The sequence below is a fragment of the Brassica napus genome, chromosome A7 (genome assembly GCF_020379485.1).
Source record: "Brassica napus cultivar Da-Ae chromosome A7, Da-Ae, whole genome shotgun sequence".
Lineage (NCBI taxonomy): Eukaryota > Viridiplantae > Streptophyta > Magnoliopsida > Brassicales > Brassicaceae > Brassica > Brassica napus.
Window position 1 is genome coordinate 23,156,927 of NC_063440.1, and position 23,197 is coordinate 23,180,123.

Below are 23,197 nucleotides of genomic sequence, written 5' to 3' on the forward strand. Positions count from 1 at the left end.
AAATGGAATGAATATAATATAATGACATCTTTTGCATATTTAATGTTGATTTAGAAGTACACATTGATTTGACAAAATATCATTTGCTTACTATTGATTTAAATGTTTTTTTTTGACTAAAGGCTTTGTTGATTTAAATGTTGGTAAAACTTAATTATGCATATTTAATTTATAGTTTAGACTGTCAGATATTTGGGTTAAATCCTCATTGAAATTAGTTACATTTTTGTGTTGTTGATTTTAAGCACTCGTATATCCACGCTTAACATGAACACGCACCATAGTTACATTTATGTATATTTTGTACTCCTAAAAACCGACGAACAGTCATTGCTCTCCGTTTTGGGTTTCAGTGAAATCTAAAAAAATGTCATTAACTTTTTAAGTTGCAACTTTCAGAAGGCAACAAGAGCGAACGAGACAAATGCCTCAGGTTTCAATGCACAGCTTCACTAAAGGGTTTTCGGGCGTTGTGATTATATGCTGTTTGTGGAGTATAGCATTATTACTCATTTAACAAATAAAACAAAATATAGATGCATAAACCTAAGACGCCGGTGTTAATTCAAGGTGATAAAACGGTACAAATCAACAAAACTAAAACAAGTAACAACGGGAGTGAGAGACTTATTGCAGTTAAATAAATAGTAAACTAGTTAGATAACTGAGGGTGAATTTGCTATATGGTCACATGAGAAACGTTTATAGTTGTGAAAGAATGGGGTGACAAAAATCAAAGTAGATTTAAAAAAATAGGATGGCATCAAATAAAAAAAATGTGTTATTTTTAATCTGTGTGAAATATAATAATGTATGTTATTTAGAATGCTATGTGCGATAAATAATCAAACTTACCTAGCTATTTAGCGAATATATGAAAGATGTGAGTATTATATTATTAATATGTATCTCAAGCAATAATGTGATTGTTTGAAGGATTGATATATCCAACTTACAAAAAGCATTGCATGTGATGAGAATCCATTTTCCCCATCCTCCCACCCATTCTTTCCAACTCAACCTTCTCTTTTCTCTTCTTATTAAAGTATCATCCTCTTTTTGTTCCTCTTTTTGTTTTTTTAAATGACTTTTTAAAAAGGTTTTGTATTTACTTCGATTTTTTACAGTTCCACTAGGTTAGACAAATTCCCTTTAATGAGATGGTGGACTTTAATATGTATGTTATTTTATACCTACAGCACACAGGCACTTATACTTTATAATTAGCCTATAGATATGTTTTTTATAAAGAAAAATTCCTTCGAACATATTCCAGATCTAAAGATTTTCCTTTGTAATGTTAGATAGAATTGGTCTCAGCTGACACCGAAACCCAGATCTGACTCAGGGTTTATGCTTGTGTAACCACATGAGTGTTTCTTACCACAAAGTTTCTTGCAGTGGCGGAGCCACGTTACTGCAATGTTACCGTCTTACTGATCATTCGGGTCTCACTTATTGACACTATTCATTTTTAATTAGAATATATATCTTATACAAAAGGGCATATAAAATATGTAAAGATGATGGCACCACATTGTATATTTGTATTTATACGCATGATATGGGTATATGCATGTGTATTATTTTCCAAACAAATATCCTCCTCATGTCCCTCTTTTATATATAAACCAACCCTAAAGGCTACACATACATTTGTCACCATTTAAAATCATGTACTCGAACATCAAATTTCCAAGATTCCCATTTGAATTTTCATCAATCCTTTTATTATATATCTTGAAAAGGGAGAAAATTTTAACTCAGTCTGATCGAATATTGTATGATATGAAATAATAATGACTTGTAATTGTTTTGTTGTGGAAGGGGATGTTTTTTTGTTTCTTGTCCAGATGCTAATGTGGGCTCCAAACTCCTTGTCCCACTCTCTTTATATGTGTATACAACATTTCTCTGCATATATATGTTTGGTGTTTGTAAAAATAAACAGTTAACAGTGTACAGATAGAAAAGAGAGAGAGGAGAGAGAGAAAGAGAGGTTCATAACTACTCTGAAGAAGATATAAGCACCAACGACCATACAATGCATTTCTCCATCTAAGGTGAAAGGTCAATGAAACAATTAACAAAAAGTTGAAAGTTTTCATATTTTCTTTTTTGGTTTTTCCCAGAAAATTATAAAAAGATGGAGAGTAAAGGGTTAAGAAAAGCTTTTCCCTTTATGTGATAAAAAGATGATTTCAGAAAAACAAAGCCCTTTGTTTCTCTCTCTTAACTCATCTTACTTTTCTTCCTCTATTAGTAAAGATGTAAAACACAATACTCTCTCCACCAAATAAATAAGGAAACAAATTAAAAACAATCTCTCCTTCTTTCTCCTGCATGAAAAACAAAAGATTCCTCAATATTGTTCTTATTTTTCGTTAGTCACAGTACCCTTCTCTATACACTAACACTAAAGTATAAACTAACACCATCTTCAAACAAGAAACAAAAAGAGAGAACCTCATCCGATGATAAATTACGAGAGAAGCAAGAACACCAAGAACATCAACCATCATCGGAATCCTCCTTCTTCATCTTCCTCTGATCTTCTTCCCGACGGTAATGGAGCCGCCGTGACCCAAAAGAGGAAAAGACGACCTGCCGGGACGCCAGGTAATTATGTTCAATTTTTTTTTTGGCTTTTAAAAAAGAATAGCACAAGGTATCCTAGTTTCAAAGTTTTTGTTCTTAATTTCAGTAAATTCTTAAAAGTAATCATTTTATATGTTGAATTTTTTTGACTTTGGTCACAATTTGGTTCAAGTTTTTATTTCTCCAAATCTATTTTTTTTTATATCAATATCCGAAAATAATCATACTTTTCTGGCGGGGGCAGATCCGGAGGCTGAGGTGGTAGCTTTATCTCCAAGAACACTACTAGAATCAGATCGGTACGTGTGTGAGATCTGTAATCAAGGGTTTCAGAGAGACCAGAATCTACAGATGCACAGGAGAAGACATAAAGTTCCATGGAAGCTTTTAAAGAGAGAGACCACCGAGGAAGTGAAGAAGAGAGTCTACGTTTGTCCAGAGCCGACATGTCTCCACCACAACCCTTGTCACGCCCTCGGAGATCTCGTGGGTATCAAGAAACACTTTCGAAGGAAACACAGTAACCATAAGCAGTGGATATGTGAGAGATGCTCAAAAGGCTACGCTGTTCAATCTGATTACAAAGCCCATCTCAAAACGTGTGGCACTCGCGGCCATTCCTGCGATTGCGGCCGCGTTTTCTCCAGGTTCCATTTCCATGAAACCCTAGCTAGTGGCAATCCTAATATATATTTATTTTATCAATATATTTAGAAGAAAACAACTATATATATATATATATATGAATCCTTAAAGTAAATCAAAGAATGTTTTTTCTAGTATGGCGTGTACATGTTTTGATTATAGAATAATGCACAGAGATCTAGAAACAAGCTTACTAATGGAAGCGGAGGTTTGTTGGATTGTTGTCTGAAATATTTTTAATTAATTTTATGATCAAGGATTATGTTTTGATTATATATTTGAACTTACGTTGACCCCATCACAGATTTCACTATAGCACTTTGTTAAGTAGATATATTGTTAAAGTATATACCATACCAAAACTCAAAGTCTTGCATCTCATACTAGTGATAAATAAATCCAAAAGATACCTAACTCCACTAACTTAGTTAAGTTATATTTTATTTGTTTGCTTGATAATTAACAAATATTCCTTTGTGTTTTCAATTTTTAGTTAACAATATATATACACTCTTCTTGATTCAGAGTAGAGAGTTTCATAGAGCACCAAGACCATTGCACCATGCGCCGATCACAACCCTCCGGCCACCGTTTACAACAACAGCAACAACATACCGCAAACGCTACACAAACTGCTTCAGTCGCCAAAAACGTTGACCTCTCCGTTGGTCCTGTATTGCCAGGACATCCTTTGCTAAGACAAGCTCCACCGTCCGGTCAACAAACATCCGATTTTCTCTATCCTTTCGTTGGCTCATGCGCTACTACTGGTAGTAGCATCGAGCTTCAGCTACTCCCATCGCGGGCTAGTGCTGATGAGACAAGCCTTAGTTTGTCGATAGGGATGGAGCCGACAACGTCAAGCTACGAGAAGGGGGAGACGAGCTTACTATTGGGACAAAGAGAGGAAGCCAAAAGGCAAATAGAGATTGCGGAAATGGAGTTTGCTGAAGCCAAGAGAATAAGGCAACATGCAAAAGCTGAGCTTCATAAAGCTCAGCTTTATAGAGAAGAAGCAAGTCGGAGGATTAGTGCAACGATGATGCAAATCACTTGCCATAACTGCAAGAAACACTTTCAAGCTGTTGCTGCTTCGGCTCCTCCTCCTATTCTTCCACAACCGCCTTGTACCGATGAAAGTACATCACTTGCTGTGAGCTACGTGTCTTCGGCGACTACCGAAGGTGAAAAAGCGAGTGATAGAGCATCGTCATAGACCTTGAAAAGAAAAAATAAATTAAAAAGAAGAAAAAAAAACAAATTATATTCTTCCTTTTTTTTGTTCTTTTGATTGAAACTGAAGACGATCTTTTTATATTCTTTGGTTTTTTCTATAAATTTGTTTTGTTTATTTTTTCTCGAACAAAAACCGAATGGAGTAGAGTTTTGTACGTATGAGTATCAAGTGTGGTTGGATCTGTTTCTGGTTGCTGGATATTGTAACTTTTTTTGTCAACTGTAACATTTTGTTTCGTGTAATAAATTACCGGGTTATATAACGGTTACTTTTTAACAGAAACACACACAAAATCGATTTTTCCCCTAAATTTAAAGATAAAGAAGAAATAAAACATATATCCGCATTTAAAAAAAAAACACACACAAGTATTTGCAGTAAATGCGAAATAAAGCGTGAGGTCAAATCGTGCGTAAGATTCCCAGGTGGACTTCTTTCCATATCTCACATTTGCAGTGTATAGTGGATCGAATGGTAAATTTTAACTTGTTTGATTTTTAGCTTTTGTCTTGATTCTGTAAAATTTTGGTCTCTACGTGACCAGTCAAGAAATCGTATGATTCATCTCCTCTCAGTTTTAACATAAAGACAAAAATAAGTCACAAGGTTAGACCTTTTGACCCTTATATTTTGGTGTGTGCTAAATACTTAAACACATAATCAATTTCGATATATATCGATTTAACTTTTTTTGGGTTAGGAAAGTTGTATAAAATCAGTTGTAAAAAATTTGGGTTAGGCAAGTTGTATAAAATCATAGATAGTATTTCCAATAGTGTTACTTTATTTTACTCTTTAAATGGATTTTGATTTCATCTTAAACCTATTCTAGAGAAAAAGGAATTAATAGACAAAATTATAGTAACAAACAAATATTGCTCTGTTTATTTGAAATAATTTGATTTATCCATCCATTTATTGATCCACTTTAAAGTTTAAACATAGTAGAATTAATTAAAAACATTTGAAAAATGAAAACAAAATAGAAGATAGTGTGAAATTGATATATGCTTTTGGACATTAAGAAAATTTTAATCATTAGTGTTTTCACTCATAAAAAACGGATTTCAACAAAAATAAAATTATATATAGTATGATTTTCAGGATGTATAAATGGTATAGACGACAATGGACAATAAAAATAGAAGACCATAACGTTTTGTCCAGTTAATACACAACAAAATAAATCTTTGTCCATCCAATTAACTCTTCAACAGAAGAAAAAATATCAACTTAGATTAATGACAACAGTATAATAGTACTATTAGTTCTTTAACACTTTCAAACTGCAGTTATTAACTCTACTGTTTACAGATCATGATAATTGTTAATATTAGGTTATAAGGTGTGTTAAACATGTAATATACGTCCAAATTTTAAATTTTCATGTTCAGTTTTTTCTTTAAATCTTCAGAATGCACCCCCTAAAGTCCTCTACATAGTGTAGGTTAATGACGTATTATACTATTTCATATGATAACGTCTTTATTCTTTCTCGGCCATATGCTAAACGCAGGGCCGGCTCAACACTGATAGGGGCTCTAGGGCAAAAAAAAAAAATTTACTCTCTAAAATTTATATAGAGATAATATTTAAAATATTTTAAAAATTTAATCAATAATATTTTGTATATTTTGTAATGAAAATAAAACTATATACATATCAAATAATTTTGGGCCCTTTTCAATTTTATTTATTGTATTTATAATTTTTTTTTATATATAAAAATATAGATTTATAAAAAATTGGACCTCTTATTTATTATTACACGGGGGACACGGATTCGGATCCGGGGCAGTCGCACCGCTTGTCCCTCCTTGTAAGCCGGCCCTGGCTAAACGTACACCGCTTAATTAAAATTTCTCTGGATATTGTTTTGTATGTTTTATATTTTAGGTTCAACTGGTTTCATGTAAAGGTACAAAATCGTATCCAACATGCAGTCGATAATTGTTAGGATCATTTGCCGTCACCTCTGTAAAGTACCGAAAACTGAAGAAGGATATATTATTTGGTGCGAGTCATAATTACGTATTAAACGCTTGCATGGTCGCCATGTGGGTTTCTTGAATACTAATAAATAATTTTCTCATAGGTTATAATTATGTCTCACTTTCTATGGTATCTAAATGTACCGTTTGATATTTCATTATAAATGTCGTTTTCTTACAAAAGACCAAATCACTGTTAAAAAAAACTGCATAAATCGGAAAGGATATGGAAAAGCCAAACATTTGGAAGCAGCAAAATATTTTGTTAAACAATTGAAAGAAAGTAGATTCTTAGAAACTAGTATGTTATCATTAAATTTTTTATTTTTTTTATTTTAAATAAAAATGTTTTAAGAAAAAAAAATATCGTCTAAACATTAATTGATAAATGAATATTAAAACTTACTTTTTCATCATCACATTTTCTTTTCTATAAAAATATGGTTTAAAAATATGGCATGACAATAAATTAATTATGACACAGAAATTACATGTATATTTTTGTTAAATTTTTACAAATAACATAATTATATAAAAAAAATTACATCGGCTGGCTTAAGATTGAAAAACTGAAAACTTATATAAATATTTTTAGCATAAGTGTATTTACAAATACAAAACTAAGACACTACTAATGAAATGTTAAATTTCGTATGTAGTGAAGTGTTTAAATTTTACTTAAACTCATCTATCAGTATAAGAAAGTAACTAATCAAATTTATAAAATTTTAAATATATTAGATTTTAAATAATTGATGGTAAATTTATCAAACTGATAAATTAATTAATTTCATCCATTTGATTTTATTGTAATTCACCTAAACAAAAATATTAATCATAATTTATAGATTAAATATAGACATATTGAAAATAATTGTAGTCGTTAAATATAAATACAATATGCAGTTAATTAATTACTAAATTATTTTATCACTTTAATGCATCTTAGCTAAATAAAATGATAATTTATTATAATCAATGCATTTTTACATATAAATATATATTAAAATAATTATAATCATCAAATATATATAATTTTTTTATGAAATACAAAAAAAAATACTGAAATTTTTTAACGACTCTAAATAAAATTTAGCAAAATTATCTAAAATATAAATATAAATATAAATAATTATCTTATAGTTTTTATACCAACAAAACTAATATATATATATAGTACTAAAATATAGACTAAATTCTTATTTTAAAATAAATTTATTTAATAAAATATTATTTTCGCTGCAAATGACACATGTAATCTAAATTGCTCTGCCATAGTTCTTTGGGGATGACCTTAACTTAGGTTAAATAGTACATCATAATAGAATACATTCTAGCGTTACATAAAATTATAAGAACTGAAATTAATTTAACTATCATAATATTTTAAATTATGTTAGTAAAAAAGCCACAAGTTTAAACTAATGATTTAGATTTCTTTCTTAACTTAGTTTAATTTTTTGTAACCAAACTAAAAGTATACTACGAACTTATTTACGTATTTAAATTATAAATTTGGATTTGTTTTCAATATTAGAATTACAAAAAAGAAAAAAATATGATTACTACCTACACTAACTAAAGACTATCATATAATCACACATCTACAAAATATTAATGCATCACAAATTATATGAACTATATAGTTAAAATATACTATGTAGTTAGCATTATAGGTTTATATTTAACCATTTTGTTATTAAAACAGTAGATTAGGTGTGCAAAAGTTTGTCATACTAATGATGACATACTCTATAAGTTTGTAATGGTAATGATGACAAACTTTATCAAGTGGACACAAAACGAGTATAATCAGAATACAAACCTAAATAACAAACCATTTACCCAAAACGTATACCTCTTGTTATACAAATGAGCCAGTGGAATTATAGAAACGTGCTATTTCAGACCAAAGTTAACTATCTTTTAATTCTTTGGCAGAGTTGAAAAGTTGAGGGGGCGTGTTCGATAAAATGGGAGGAACATACTAAAAAGAAAATGGTCACTCATTATTGTAAAAGAGAAATCAATGTGAGAAATACAAGGATGTTTCGGTTCAAAAGAAAATACAAGGATGTAAATGTATGGAAGTAGAGAAGAGAAGAAAAGTCATTTTCAGAGCTGTGGAAGTAGGTGACGTTTCCTTACACGAAATAAACTAAAAGAAATGATGAAAAAAACGCCATGTTTTTCAGTGCCAAAGTTTAAAATGGTTAAGAGTCAGTCATCAGTCTCTTTCACCAGGCCCTCTTCACTCACTTCCATGATTTCCTTCTTCTCCTTCCTTTTATAATCATCTTTATAGGTCATGTCACATCTTGACGACCCAATTCTTAAATACTACTATTACAATTTGATTTCATTTTCTTGTTACCAGAAATATTTACTCATTGGACCACTTGGTTTCTTCTCAAATGATTTCATTATTTATGTCTCCGCCTTATAGGTTTTTGTAAGTTTAAACAAATTGATAATTTATGGTCCGCTTATTGATATATGCTTTTTTATATGCTAACAATAAAATACCCATAATCCGATCATTGACATTAATTAGATAACAATAAGAGATACCTACCCATACGATAAATGAAAAATGCGAGTAAGGTACAGCCGACTTTGTACCTCTATCTCCAACTTTTTTATCTCCGTCTCCCTGTCGTCTCAGTGAGATATATATAGCAAAAAAAAAATATATATAGACGGTATAACGTCACAAATCAGTCATAAAAACAGATATAATGCAACAAATTACACAAATAACATTTAAGAGTAACATAATTGGTTTCACTTCTTTGTCGGAAACCCAAACATTGTAAATAATTTTTTCTAGTGTGAATTGAATCCATGTGGCAGTAGTTACATCCGCAACCTTTTAACACTAGGCCAACTCGACGTTGGTTTAATTCTCATACCAAAAAATGGACATACCTGTATAGAATAACATAATTCTATAGTTTAATCCTCATACAGAAAATGGACATAATTAAGAAATGGGGTTTGATATAGTGTGCAGAACATAATAACATAGTTTACTAGAAATATAGATGATTAACTGTTGTCATTTTAACTGAGAGAATCCTAGACTGAAATCATACTAATCTCTAGACCTATTAAAATTCGATGTTTAGCCACTTAAGAAACCTAAGGGTGGCCAATTAAATCGCAGCTGTTAGCAATAGATTATTTAATTACACGTAAACAATATCAAATATAATTGTGTTCGTCATGTAATACTTTATTTTGCCGAAAACCCCTTTAAAGAAGTAAAAGAAATCCAAGTTTCTCTATCAATTTACAAAATTTCTAAAAAATAAATTTTGTTTTGCTGTTCTTGCATAATCTCGTAAAAGTCCAATCAAGATGTATAATGTATCTTATCACAAAAATATGTATAATGTATTAGCACCTGTAGATCGTCAATTACCAAAGAATAACATTCGAACTGAATCTTAGACATACCCTTATTATATTCATAGTTAAACAAGCTTTTGTGAAAAAACAAACAAATCGTTTCTGTAATCCATTTTCAAAGTAATGTTTGGTCTATCAACTTACTTTTTGGTGTCGAAATAGTGAATATTTTTGGTGGTGCCAATCACATGGAATGGTTCTTTTAGGTGGTACAAAAACTGTTATCATATTCATCATGCATATAATCTGCATTTCAAAGTGATCCTATAATATAATGTATAACAAGACGAAAGCACGTGCATGAACTTTGTTTAATGACATTTTCAAAGAAACTTTATTCTACGGTTTATTAAATTTGAAGTTTCAAGATATGTTTTCAGTAATAAAACTTTAAATCTAACTTAAATCATATATATTTGCACAACAATCTTCGATATTAATTAAAATAATAAAATATACATTAAAATATTACAAACAGTATTGATTAGTAATACACCATAAACTAATGATATTAAAACACACACATTAAATAATAAATGATAAATAAAATATCAAATTATGCAATAAAATTATTTTATAATGTTGTATATATGATCAGTTTATGAATCTTAAAATATATATTTATATGTTTGTTAGTTCTTATAGCTTAATAGCTAAATTTATCAAATCATATATTTTGGCAAGTGATTATATTTATGGTATATATAATTATAAGAATTGAAATAATAAATAATAAATTATTTTGAAAAGATTTGTAAAGAAGAAATATGGAAGCTCATATAGAGTAACACTGTAAATTTAAAGTTATACTATTCAGTACCTTAAAATTTTATATTTCAAAAGCATTTTTTGAATATATTTGAAGTTGTTACTTTTGAAAATGCTATAATGCGCTAAACGATAACGCTCAAGTCTAAACTATACAAAAATAGAGAAATTATATGCTAAAATTTTCAAAAAGTTACCGACATCCATAAAAGTAAGCTTTATTCTACTTCAAACTTTTAAAAAGACGAAATGTTTTTTCCTCTTTTTCGGGTAATAATAATCAATAAGATGGCCTTCTTTTGTCTCTCTTCTAGATGACGCTTTCGGCTAGAGATCTTTTAGTTAGATTCGAAACGTCTAATGAATTGGTTGTAATGGATAGAATTTTGTTATTGAAGATTATGGAGAAGTGAGACTATTTTACATATGTTTTAAATATTTTTCATTTCCAGTTTATTCTTTTTAGTGGATGGATGCAACTTTTGCCTCAATTCTAAACCCAAATTCCGTTCATTTCTTGTCAATTTGTTCACAATTACAGTGACCCTCCACCCTTTATTGATTCTGTAATTTGCCTTAAATATGGGGACAAAGACAAAACTCGAAAGCGACGAGTTAAAAGAAAAAGTGAGAAGGATAGTAAGAACAAGGCCCCCACAATTTTATTTATTGACATTTCATAACCAAATAAATGATACGCTTACAAGAAATGAGATCATGCTATTCAAAGAAATCAATCATAAGGTTTTTTGCAAGTATTTGTGGTCTCCAATGCCCGCTCTAAAATTTATGTGCTAGATACATTCAAATATAAATTTAATATTTTTTAATAATTTAGAAACCATCTCAATATCCTTACGACCGGCCCTGTGGCCTCAAAAGTCTTGATATATACGCTGAAGTTAAGGGAACACGAAATTTATAAACAAAACGAGTAACCAATTTGTTCATCATTGTTGAAATAGTGAGCATCACTACTAATCACCATGCTTATTCACATATGTAAATTTTGACAAAGAAAAGTTACATCAGGATACATTAAAACACAGACCTGCTTCTTTGACAATCAGGAGCAAATCTGAGTCAAATCCCCAAATTCTCCAATGGTGAAAGCAGAAAAAGGGTTCACAGGTCATTTGTATTCTAAACCATTACCATAAAACTTACCTGAAACTCAAAATCAGACAGAAGGGTTTTGTTTTTGAGCTTGTGATATCTCTCTCTCTCTCTCTCATCTAGGAGGACCTGGTCTCTGGTTAGCTTCTCTAGCTCTACGTCTCCTACCTGATCGTCCTAGTAAAACCCGTCCTTGTCTCCTCATTCGACTTACCAGAGAGGTACTCTGCCTATCTTCCTCTTCCTCTCCAGAGAAAGTCATCTCATTTGTTCCACTCGAATCTGAATCAGAGCGTCTTGTCTGATTCCTTGACGCCTCAACAGCATGCATCATAAGGATAACATTCAAAAAATTCCTACCAAACCCAGCATCCATCCCTGAACCGTTGTAATGATCACCACCCTCGTCTGAGTCAGAACCGTTGCCGTCATTGTTGTTGTTGTTTCTTTCTATAACGTAATCCCCAAGCACCGTTGCACCAGGTATTAACGACCTAATCGTGCTCATAACATCATTCTGGTCATGCTCAATCTCAAGCCTTCTCCAATTCTGCTCCACTTCAGGATCAACTTCACGCGGCTTCGCACAAGGATGGTCCACTTTCATGTGTTTCCTCAGCTCTTTGAAGGTTCCAGCAAAAACACAGTTCTCCTGCATACAGGTCCTCTTCTTGAGATTCAAATAGTCACGCGCAGGCTGCACGATCGTCCAGCCTTTCACCTGGCCTCTACAAAGCGGACACGTGAGATTCCCAAGCTCGGACTTATTGCTCGGTGGACGACTCGCTGCTGCTGCCTTTAGCTTAGCTGACGCTTTCTTGTACTGATCTAAGCAGTTGGAGTAGCGGAAACTGGTGCCACACATGTAAGGACGACATCCCTTGTCATGAGATGAGCAGAGGAGAAGAACAGCATTGTGAGGACACTCCATGCAAACCGAGCAGATAACATTCTCCCAGTTGTCCCTCTTCTCTATACACTTGGAACAATCTTCTGGAAACACGTTCCTTGTGACAAGACGATTAGAAGAATGGAATTTGTAAGGTCTTGCTCTGATCCGTCGAGAGTGAATGTTGCGTCTTGTCCTTCTAACTTTGGCCATAATTTCAAAATCACACCTGTACAAGTACTCATAAAAATTAAGCCAGAACAATCACATAAAAGATTGTAACAACAACATAACCAGAGATCTCTTCCTCGAAACTGCAGATATTTCGCAGAATCACAGCGGAAAAGCCAGTCAATAAATGTTAACAGCAGTAACAAATATATACATAGTCATCTATCGGTGGAATTGCACAATGAACAAACCATTCATGGTAACACAAAAGAAACCTAAGTAAGTTCACAAAGGAACTGAAAGAGATCAAACAAACGAAGTAATATGTACCTCTGACTCACTAATTTGTAAGCCTACAAGGTGTGATTAACAGCTTCCAAGACAACATAATGACTAAACTCTGAGCAAAAGGATTCTAAAATGTCATAGGAACAAAAGTGAATAGGATAAAACTACAGGACAACCAAGGGAACGTGCAGCTTCACGGAACACAACAGTGAATCAAATAATTAAAATCATAGCAATGAATCTAATCCACAAGGGAGAATAATCACTCTCACGCACATCTCAGATCCACGATAAATTTATATTAAAAAAAAAAGGAATATCCTCAATAGTTCGATTCATTTCCCAGAAATAAACAATTCGACAAAGTTTCTAATGTCCCAGACCTAATTGAAATCGATAGATCAAGCCAATCTCTAATTTCGAATCCGAGATACTTTAATTTAAATCGAGATCTCTTCACTATAACTTAACAGGAAGCTAGCGTAGAGCAACATCCAGATCGCTGAAGTTATACAGGGAGCATAGAGAGAGAGAGACGGACTTTAACCTTTAGGGATTGAAGATTAGGGTATGCCGAGAGAGATATAACGAGAGGGACGATGGATGAAGGAGGAGGAGGAGGAGGAGAAGAGGAGAGCACGACTACTACCACCACAGCTCCCCACCAATTAGCTCTGTGGATTCGGAGTTTCTCTTTCCTCACGCCACGTGTGGTGGAGCTATGACCTCCACGAATGCGTTAGCCTGACGCGCCCATGGATAAGCCTCTTTAAGGCCCATTATGCTTCACAGTTGGGTCTCTCTGATCAGGAATATTCTCGCGTATTTGGTTTTTAGATTCTTCTATATGCTCTCTCAAACTCAAAATTAGGTCTAAACCGAACCAAACCTGCCAAACCGAAATTTTGGCTAATTCGGTCAGTTTAGTGAGAAATTTGATTAGATTTAGCAAGGCTTATTAAAAATAAATCAGTTTTCGGTTCTGTTTTTCGGGTTTTTCAAAAAAGAAAATTTACTAACCAAATTTTAAACCAAACTAACGGAAATTGCCCAAACTTTTCCGGTTCAATTCAGCGAGATTTTGGTCGAGCTGAACTATTTGAATTCCGAATCACTGAACTACCCGAACCTGCAGACCTACTCAAAATGCCGCTGAAAACGGCTAAAGATCAAAAATTATAAGTAACAAGAAATTTGACTAATTAAGAACGAGAAGTTACTAATTTACTATATGTTTAAACCACGTGGTTAGACAGATTTATATTAGGCTTCCAAGTTCCAACGTTTAACTGTGGAAGGAAGATATGTCTAGTAACGTTGTTTGAGGAGATTTTACTGTTTCGTCGTTACAAAGCATATATAACTTGGCGACTGAAACAAAGTCTTACACGTCTTGTCCGTGGATTATATTTGAATGGGCGTTAAAGGCAACAAAACAATGCAAGTGCTTATGGTGGAAGTTAAGAGGCTTGGCTGCTTTTATCCTTGACTTAGGGCTTCCAAAACAACTGGATATGGACTAGTTTGGATATCAAACCAATTAGATTCAGGCTTCTTGGAAGATTTTAGATAGTTTTGGATGGAGGGTCATTCATTCTCTTTCCCAAGAATCAATCATAGACGAGGGAACTATTTACAACTCCAGTTCCCACAGCTATATGGCTAAATCCTACGTATTTTTGAATAATACTAAACATACATTTTGTGTAGAAAACGATAATACTATATTAACACTTTAAATTCTGAATTGTTAAACACCATTAGAATGCAGCAAGAAGAAAGGGGGAGGGGGACAACATAATGTAAAGCCGCAGATGGGATTTCGATTTAGAAGTTGACCTAGGGACACAAAGATTTAAAATGAGAGAAGAAATCATAATATGCAGACCAAAGGGACAAGTGAAATTGCATTTGACCTTTTTCTTTGCTTGTGGATTATAAAAATTCCAACGGAAGATATGGCTGCGGCGCCGATTACTCTCTTGTCCCACGCTTCCTCTGCCAAATTTTTCATTTCTTATACCATCCATATGCTATTTAATTATATTTTTTATGTAACTGGAAAGTTCCTTTTTGGCAAGATTTAAGTAAAAGAACTGCATGCATATATCTTTTGACACACGCATAGCTACTTATGTTGAAATGTTAATCCAACGTCGATAAAAATTTGTTGTAGTGTGATATTAAATATTATATGTAAGAGATATAGATGATTTTATCTGTTATCAATTGGTTCTGAGATTAAAAAGATGTAGCAAACCTTTACTTACATATAGTTAGTGGTTAATTTATAGTTGCAAAACTGTGTCTTGAGTATTCAATTTATTTTAGTATCTTGAAACAAAGGAATTTGTTTAATGGTAAGCTCTGGTTATGAAAACTGTTGGCTAGCTAGTTGATTAATAATTTCAAAACTGTGTGTTGGCTGGCTATTCAAATTATATAAGCATTTTAAGCAAATATTGACTACAATACACAATTATTGAATGAGTTAATAAATTCACGAGTTTGATTCGATGCTAGAGAGATGTTCGGCTGGTCTAACTTTTTTAAAAAACTTGTAATGCCCTACCTACACTCAAGTACAAATTTATCTCCACATTCTTCATATAATTTTTTAGTAACCAACATACAATTAAAATTGTTGTATAAAATTAGGATGTCTTAAGCGGTCAGTTGTCTATGCTACGGATAGAGAGATGACTATCAAAATTGCTCATAATTCTATTCCAACTATTGACCAGTGCCTACCTTTCGATAAGAAAAATAAGTTTATTAAATGAATGTGAGATAAGATATATATACACATGATGGAAACGATAAAAACTGAAAGTATGGTAGTTGACTATTTTTAGATCCGATCCCAAGGCAACTAGTATCTAGTTCTGGACTTTTTTTTCTTTGGCATCGTATCTTGTTCTGGATCTTTTCGTACGAGTTTAATAGTTGCTGATTAAATATTCACGTTAGGAACAAAAAAAATCACAACAATGATGGCACATACATAATGCAGTTATATTAACACACTTAACTAAGAAAATCAAACGGCTTTAAATATTTAGCAGATGGTCATGACTTTACTGATTAAATACATCATATATTCCGACGTTTTCGCCATCAAATTGTGCACCAACACGTACAAAGCTTACAAGAATAGTTTTTTTTTTCCAGAACAACTGCTTACAAGAATAGTATATCTCATGCATATTATACTATTTACAAATCAAACTAACTTGTCTTTTGGTATCAAGTTGTGTATGTCATATGAACTGACTTTTCTTAAGAAATTGCACAACGAACGTAACTAAAATATCCTCGCTCCGCGAACGCGTATGTGTAGCATGAGGGCTGCGTGAGAATACAAGACCATAACACCAAGATTTGACCTTTCAGAAAATATATTTTGAAGTAGAAAATTTCAATAAAACCTTCAAGAGGAAATTCAAGACTCGTTGACTGAGTTATATAATAATCTAATTCATTACATATTAAAGCTAAGTTACAAAAAAATCTCATAACAGATTTTTGGATGTTTTGTGATTTTGAGATGTCTAATGATAAAATATATAGTACGTTTTGATCCCACCATTCTTTTTGTGTGTGTGTGTTGTGTGTGTTATGATCTCGATCTTTACAACACTACCGAACTATGCATGTACTTATCTGAAAAAAACTTAGGCATCTGATTATAAACACATCAATACCAAAGTTGAAAAATTAGCACACATCGACGGTCTTCTGTATCTCACATGGTACAACACATGTGACCGGAAGTTTCCTGGACCCTAATGCCCAAATGTTGATAATACAAAAGATGCTTTTAAAACGTTAAAGAATCTTCATCTAATTTATCCATGATTCCATGGTAACTCACTCGGGTTTAATTGTTCTAAAGGCCAAAATTAAACGCTTAATTAATTAATATGGATTGTTTTATCTTCAAGATAATACGATTACTTAAAGAAAGTCAAAGCTAGCTTTAGATGCGTACTAGAGTGAATAATACAAATAGTAAACGAAATTCTGATCAGAAAATGGAATTTGACTTTAGCAGTTCAAAATCCAAATCTAACAAACAAATACAGAGGCTTGCTTTTCATCTCCATTAATTGACATGGATCTTTCTCTCAGACTTGAGAAAGAGAAAGATGAAGAAAGATCAAAACACAGCTGTGAGAAGGAAGAAGAACATGATGATGGGGCTAGTGAAGATAAAGATGAACAAATGGTGAAAGAAGACGAAAATGAAGATTCTTTTTTAAGTTCAAGAACCCGAAAAGAAGAAAACGAACGTGAAGAGGTACTGACCATACATTAGAACTTTTATATTAATATTGTGTGCAAATAGGTTAACATCCATAGATGGAGATTAGCTCTTGCAGATGCAGATCGAGATGGAACATGTAAAAGAAGAGAATATGAGGTTGAGGAAGCTTGTAGAGCAAACCCTTCAAGATTATCGTCAGCTCGAGATGAAATTCCCGGTTATCGATCGTACTGACAAGATGGTGAGAGAATCTTGTGTTTTATACACGTTACTTACATATGTAGTAGTCACACTTAACATGTATATATATATAACTTGATGTCTTTTAATTAGGATCTTGAAACGTTCCTTGGGGCACAAGCCAAGGCTCGGAAAAGAGGAGTCGAAAGATCTGCTTCCTTGCCTTCGGTAGAGGGGGAATTAGGGCTTTCACTTTCTCTACAGAAAAAGCAGAAACGAGAAGAGGGCAAAGCAGCTGAGTCTCATAACACACAAAGATACAATAGTAGCAGCACAATTCAGGGACAAGATATAAACACGCAACGTGTCATAACGTCTTCACCGGGGAATAGAAAAGCCAGGGTATCAGTGAGGGCGAGGTGTGAAACCGCAACGGTGAGTTTCTTTATATATACGATCTTAGACTCAGTTTGGAGACTGGTAACTCAAAAAAAAAAAAAATAAGAAATGTTCTTCTATGTATGTATGAATGAAGATGAATGATGGGTGCCAATGGAGAAAGTATGGTCAGAAAACAGCGAAAGGGAATCCATGTCCAAGAGCTTATTACCGTTGCACCGTGGCTCCAGGATGTCCCGTTAGAAAACAGGTAAGATCTGCAACAAGTGCAAATACACATACCCACAAATTCCAGGGTATTGTAATTTGGATAAAATGTATAAGATAACCAAATTGTATTATTTCATTTAGAAAAACTGACTTATAGATTATAGTATAGTGTTTCAAAAAAAAAATTATAGCACAGTATTTTTCCTAATTATAAATGAAAATAAGAAAAAATATATGTGGTTATATAGTTTTGATAAATTTAAAGTTATCTAGATGTGTGAAAATATTTTATATTGTAAAACAAAAAGAAATCTAAAACATTATACATATTGAAACGGATGGAGTAGATTTTATGGGAGCTTTAACAAATGAAATATTATTCTATTTTACATGTAGTTGTTCTTTAAATTACATACGAAATATCTCCTACTTAAGATTTTGCCACTGATGAATTTTCAATCAATCTTCACAACTGTCTAGCAAGTAACCCCATAATTTATTTATTTTATTCAAATAATAATTTTATAGTATAGTGTTGATAGCCAATTTAAAACAGATTTAATTTCCAACAAAATGCACGTTTACTAGATTTATACTCAGGCGATGACATTAGTATAGATCACTAAAATGCCTGTCCTATTTGATGTTCATATATAGTGTTTTGTACTATGCTACGTGTATATAGTCATTAATGAGTTATTACATTTGTGAAGGTGCAAAGGTGTTTAGAGGACATGTCGATATTGATAACAACCTATGAAGGAACACATAACCACCCACTTCCGGTCGGAGCAACAGCCATGGCTTCCACTGCCTCCACTTCTCCATTCTTGTTACTTGATTCTAGCGACAACCTCTCTCATCCTTCCTATTTTCAACAAAATGGCAGCGATAATCGATCCATAAGAAGCTTGATCAACTTTGATGATCCTTCATCTAGAGGTGGAGATCATGTTTCATCTTCCCAAAACCGGTTGAATTGGATGATGTAGAGTTTCCCTGTCTCTCTCATTGATTTCCTTTCGTCCCATTATTCTTATATTACAGAAATACCCAACATGGATTCTTGCATTTTCTTGCTCTTGTTTCTTAACATTTATTGGTCGTACATACAAAATTGAAGGTTGAAGATTGTTTGTTTAGTTTCGTCTGATGCTCACTTATACTACTATATAAGAGTAAGGTCAAATCAGCTAAACGACCAAAGTGACATGTAATCAAATTATTATATCACATTATGCATAATCATGTTATTAAATACCACATTGTCAGGTATAATAACATGGCCTAGTTAATGCCATGTTATTTTCGCAAAACCCGCTTGAAGTATACTAAGTTATTGGTGTTTTTGAGCCATTTTCTTATGATTACTGAATGGCAGAGTTATCTAACATCATAACTGGAGCGATCTGTCCTGCCTTCTTGTGTATATGCTCTGCTTTATTTGCTCACCACACAGAAGGAATGTGAAATGGGTCTCTCCAAAAGCAGCCGTTGAACCTAACTTCCATCTCCAATGTGTAGTCTCGAGTATAAAAGCATAGAGAGATTTGTGTTTTGTGTTCATGTATGCGATTCAATAATAAATAAACCAATTGTCACTAGATTAAATTACATACACTTTGTATGTTAATAATCTTCTTGTTCAATTACTTAGACATGCGTCAAGTGCACCCCTCTGAAAGAAGAAGAAATAACCTTATAATTGATTTTTATGACATTGTTTACCAAAAGGGAAAAAGTACTGTTATCGTAATGCATAGGCCCAGCTACAGCCCACAAGGCCTTTTAGTAAAGAGTTTTTAGCTCCCACCTCGGAAAGCTGATAGGATTTTATTCGGGAGACTGTTAGCATAAATAGACTTCACGCTGCGGATGTTAAAAGTCACGCAGCCATGTGGTGAGCACAAAGCGAACTATTCTTTCGCCTTTTACTAAAGAATACCGTGTGCTCTCCACTCTTAAGTGGCATACGCCTATTTTTGGAGGGTTCTGCTTTTTAAGTGGACCCTAACATTTTTCTAGTGAAATATTTTAAGCGTTGACAAGAATTTTCACTTAGATATAAGTCGTCTTTCGTTAAATATCTCATTTACTCTTTGGAAAGTTTGGAGACAGGTCGGTGTTAGGTAGAACATAAATAACAAATGTAAAGTTGACGACTTTGATCTTAAAATGCTAAAAAGGAAATGGATAACAACACACCAAATAATCAAAAAGATGACACAACAACACACTCTTCTATCTCCCACAGAATATCATTTTATACACATCGCTTAGAACTCTCTCCAATGACATTTAAAGCTAAGTTGATCAATCTATAGACCTTGTCAAGAGGGTTTTCAGTTTGGAGCCAGGACCAAGACTTAACTATTTTCTTAATCTTATGCTGGCCTGGCGATAAAAGATATTTGGTGTTACGAAAGAATCACACTTCTAGAAACTTCCCAACGTGTGATGAAAAATATATAGTGAGCTCTTTCTCTTTTCTTCCTCAAATCTTCTTCAAGACAATTTACAGGTACCTAATGGTCACCCTGAAGGCTCTTGCTTCATATGGAAACCACCATTTTGCATTGTCTTTAATGGCATCGCCTGCTACAAATTGCGGAAGCCAAAGATTAATCTAACATGTGTATATAACTATATATCTACACCAAAAAAAATCCACTACAAGTCTAAAAAGTAAAAACCATTTCAAAGATGAGAGAGCAGCATATAAACTTACCAAGGTTGAATTACTCAACAAGGTAGCTGAGAGATTATCATTGATTGCAACCAGCAATGGTGGCATCTGGCTCATCAAGCCAGGCATATTATTCATGCTGCCCAAATTAAAGACATCCATTCAACAATCTCCATCAATCAATATTATAAAAGAAAAAATCATATACAAAAAGTATAAACTTACTCATTTTGGATGGTGATAAGGTTGTTCCTTGTCTGACAAAACAGATCGATGTTATCATGTACCTGTTCATAAATCACCAGGGGGGAGAGATTTTACCAAGAAACCCCAATAACATTCTTTTAAACCAGGTAATCTAGAGCTTACCTTATACGAGGATAGATTAGCTCTAATTTTACTTAAAGCTCTTACATTCTGTTCTAACAGACTGATTGCATGGCCGCTTAAATCTGATACAGAACAACCAAAAAAAATTAATTACTCATCAACTTCAAAATGTCTATGTGTAGAGTCTTCTTCTATAACTAAACTATTTTTAGATACCTGGAGTTGGATAAATTAGGGTGAAAAATTCTCAGATAAAATAGATGTTAACCTTCAGATGTAATACGTTTATTACTGGAGCTTGTAAAGGGCATCAAGAAAGGGTATGAAGCCATGCTATCAGGCAAAACAGAAGGCATGCTCGAAGACAGTCCTGTCTGCTTGTCCTGAATGAAGAAATATAAAATCTCTTAGAAACAAAACCTCAATTTAACAAGATATAAGAGTCATTCCATCTCATTCCTAGGACCATACTATTCAATCTAACTTGATGTCAAATAGCAAAAAAAAAACAAAAGGACGCTTTTCTTTGTGTATTTAAGAGTGTCACTCATCAAACTGAACAAATGGCAAGTATACCTTGCTAGAACTTATTCTTTTTCCACAGTTGAATTCTTCTGCTTTTCTTCTCTTTCTCTGTTTAAAAAGAAAAAAAGAACAAATGGACAAAGGCAAAAAACTAAGAAGGCATTTTACAGAACAGAGAAGATTTTTCGCAAAACTCCAAACAAAAAAAAAACTTTGAAAGTTGCTAGATAGGTGAAAACAGAGGTTTACCGTCATCCATCTACACCGCAAAGCAACATCTCGAACGGTTTTTTCAGGTAAAGTGGCTGCAATCTTAATATACTTCATAATACTTGGCTTATCCTTATATCTACAAAGCAGAACCAAACTCCTTCAATCATATACCAACTTCAAACAAAAGAAAGACTCATTTGATAGAAAGAAACACAAACATAAACACTCACTTCTCAAGGCCAACCTCCAATTTGAGTTGCTCTTCAGTTGACCATTCACTAGCCAATGAAGTCTCTGGCTTTATCCCAGAACCCGAATCAATAGACGAATTCGAAGAGTTCCCATTTTGAACATTACTGATCATATTCATCCCCAACAAGGACCCACTTCGACCAAAGTAAGGACCCATCGGAATCATCTCAGACGAGCTCAAAGATTGAAAATTTATAGACTCGTGAGGGAACCCGGAGCTAGATCGTGTAGCCATCCACATAACTAAAGAAAGAAAACCACCATACACACACAAACACACACACACACACACCTCTAAACCCTCAACATCCCTTTAAGATCAGCTAAAAAGGAACAAACTTTATAAATCGAAATCACTATTAGCCCCAAAATCAAAATAATTAAACTAAACCCATCTCAAATCCGAGCTTCCTTTGGTCGTGTAGCCATGGAAGGAGGAGAATAGGATACGAGTAAAAACTTCACCTTTGAAGTTTTTTTTTTTTCCTTTGAAGTTTTTTTTTTCTCTGTGTGTGTGTGAATGAATTCTCTTAACGAAACCAAAGTTGGTTTTTGTTTTACCAAATTACACCAATTATCTGCGTATCTTTTAGTTTGTGGAATTGCTTTTTTAATTTGCTTCCGCCTTCTATCGATTGGAGAATTTTTAGAGAAATAAAGATTAGAAAATGGAAGAAAGTATGTCTGTATTGTAGTGTAGTGTTATTATATACTTAGTGAAAACAACGTCAACTTTCCACCATTTTCTCATGGAAAAGGATAAACTCAAAGTGAAATCCAAATTTAACACTTCTAGTTTCCAACATAATAGGAATATTAATGTGAAATTGAAAAATAAAATAGGATTTTGACTGTAAGCAAAGAATAGAATAAAGGAAAAGATTCCTTCCGCTAGTTGTAGGGAGGGAGGTAAGACCAAGAACATTATATTCATTTGATTTTGTTTACTTTATACTAGCATTCTTGTATTTTAATTTATAAGTTTTTTAGTTAAAAACTGCATATTAAAATATTTTGTTTT

General features: G+C 33.0%; 3 protein-coding genes, 1 non-coding gene and 1 pseudogene across 5 annotated transcripts; 3 read left to right on the plus strand and 2 right to left on the minus strand.

Annotated features, from left to right (window-relative positions):
- Window positions 1-1,989: 1,989 nt before the first annotated feature.
- Window positions 1,990-4,742, plus strand: LOC106353998 (protein indeterminate-domain 14-like). The gene is made up of 3 exons (XM_013793839.3): window positions 1,990-2,619; window positions 2,843-3,245; window positions 3,769-4,742. Exons 1-3 carry the CDS (start codon window positions 2,475-2,477, stop codon window positions 4,457-4,459), a joined length of 1,239 nt encoding a protein of 412 aa, XP_013649293.1. The 5' UTR covers window positions 1,990-2,474; the 3' UTR covers window positions 4,460-4,742.
- Window positions 4,743-11,552: 6,810 nt separating this feature from the next.
- LOC106353999 lies at window positions 11,553-13,861 on the minus strand. The gene is made up of 2 exons (XM_013793840.3): window positions 13,662-13,861; window positions 11,553-12,884 (listed from the first exon to the last, which is right to left on the minus strand). Exon 2 carries the CDS (start codon window positions 12,866-12,868, stop codon window positions 11,882-11,884), a length of 987 nt encoding a protein of 328 aa, XP_013649294.1. The 5' UTR covers window positions 12,869-12,884; window positions 13,662-13,861; the 3' UTR covers window positions 11,553-11,881.
- Window positions 13,862-17,148: 3,287 nt separating this feature from the next.
- LOC106354000 lies at window positions 17,149-20,184 on the plus strand (annotated as a pseudogene).
- LOC125576831 lies at window positions 20,061-20,180 on the plus strand. Its single transcript, XR_007315255.1, has one exon. It is a non-coding gene; the product is annotated as a U5 spliceosomal RNA (small nuclear RNA).
- Window positions 20,185-20,311: 127 nt separating the features above from the next.
- LOC106354001 lies at window positions 20,312-22,858 on the minus strand. Of its 2 annotated transcripts, none has more exons than XM_013793842.3 (8): window positions 22,155-22,858; window positions 21,961-22,060; window positions 21,763-21,819; window positions 21,455-21,569; window positions 21,226-21,308; window positions 21,082-21,143; window positions 20,899-20,995; window positions 20,312-20,765 (listed from the first exon to the last, which is right to left on the minus strand). In XM_013793842.3, exons 1-8 carry the CDS (start codon window positions 22,415-22,417, stop codon window positions 20,703-20,705), a joined length of 840 nt encoding a protein of 279 aa, XP_013649296.2. In that variant the 5' UTR covers window positions 22,418-22,858; the 3' UTR covers window positions 20,312-20,702. The 2 variants fall into 2 exon arrangements, with proteins under 2 accessions (XP_013649296.2, XP_013649295.2); XM_013793841.3 differs by having other exon boundaries at window positions 20,312-20,768.
- Window positions 22,859-23,197: the final 339 nt, after the last annotated feature.

Coding starts and splice junctions, on each gene's coding strand:
- LOC106353999 (XM_013793840.3), bottom strand. CDS start 12,868: ATGGCCAAAGTTAGAAGGACAAGACGCAACATTCACTCTCGACGGATC.
- LOC106354001 (XM_013793841.3), bottom strand. CDS start 22,417: ATGTGGATGGCTACACGATCTAGCTCCGGGTTCCCTCACGAGTCTATA. Junction 21,570..21,762: donor AAAGAATAAGTTCTAGCAAG/GTATACTTGCCA, acceptor TTCTTCATTCAG/GACAAGCAGACAGGACTGTC. Junction 21,309..21,454: donor TAAACGTATTACATCTGAAG/GTTAACATCTAT, acceptor GTTCTGTATCAG/ATTTAAGCGGCCATGCAATC.
- LOC106353998 (XM_013793839.3), top strand. CDS start 2,475: ATGATAAATTACGAGAGAAGCAAGAACACCAAGAACATCAACCATCAT. Junction 2,620..2,842: donor ACGACCTGCCGGGACGCCAG/GTAATTATGTTC, acceptor TGGCGGGGGCAG/ATCCGGAGGCTGAGGTGGTA. Junction 3,246..3,768: donor TGCGGCCGCGTTTTCTCCAG/GTTCCATTTCCA, acceptor TTCTTGATTCAG/AGTAGAGAGTTTCATAGAGC.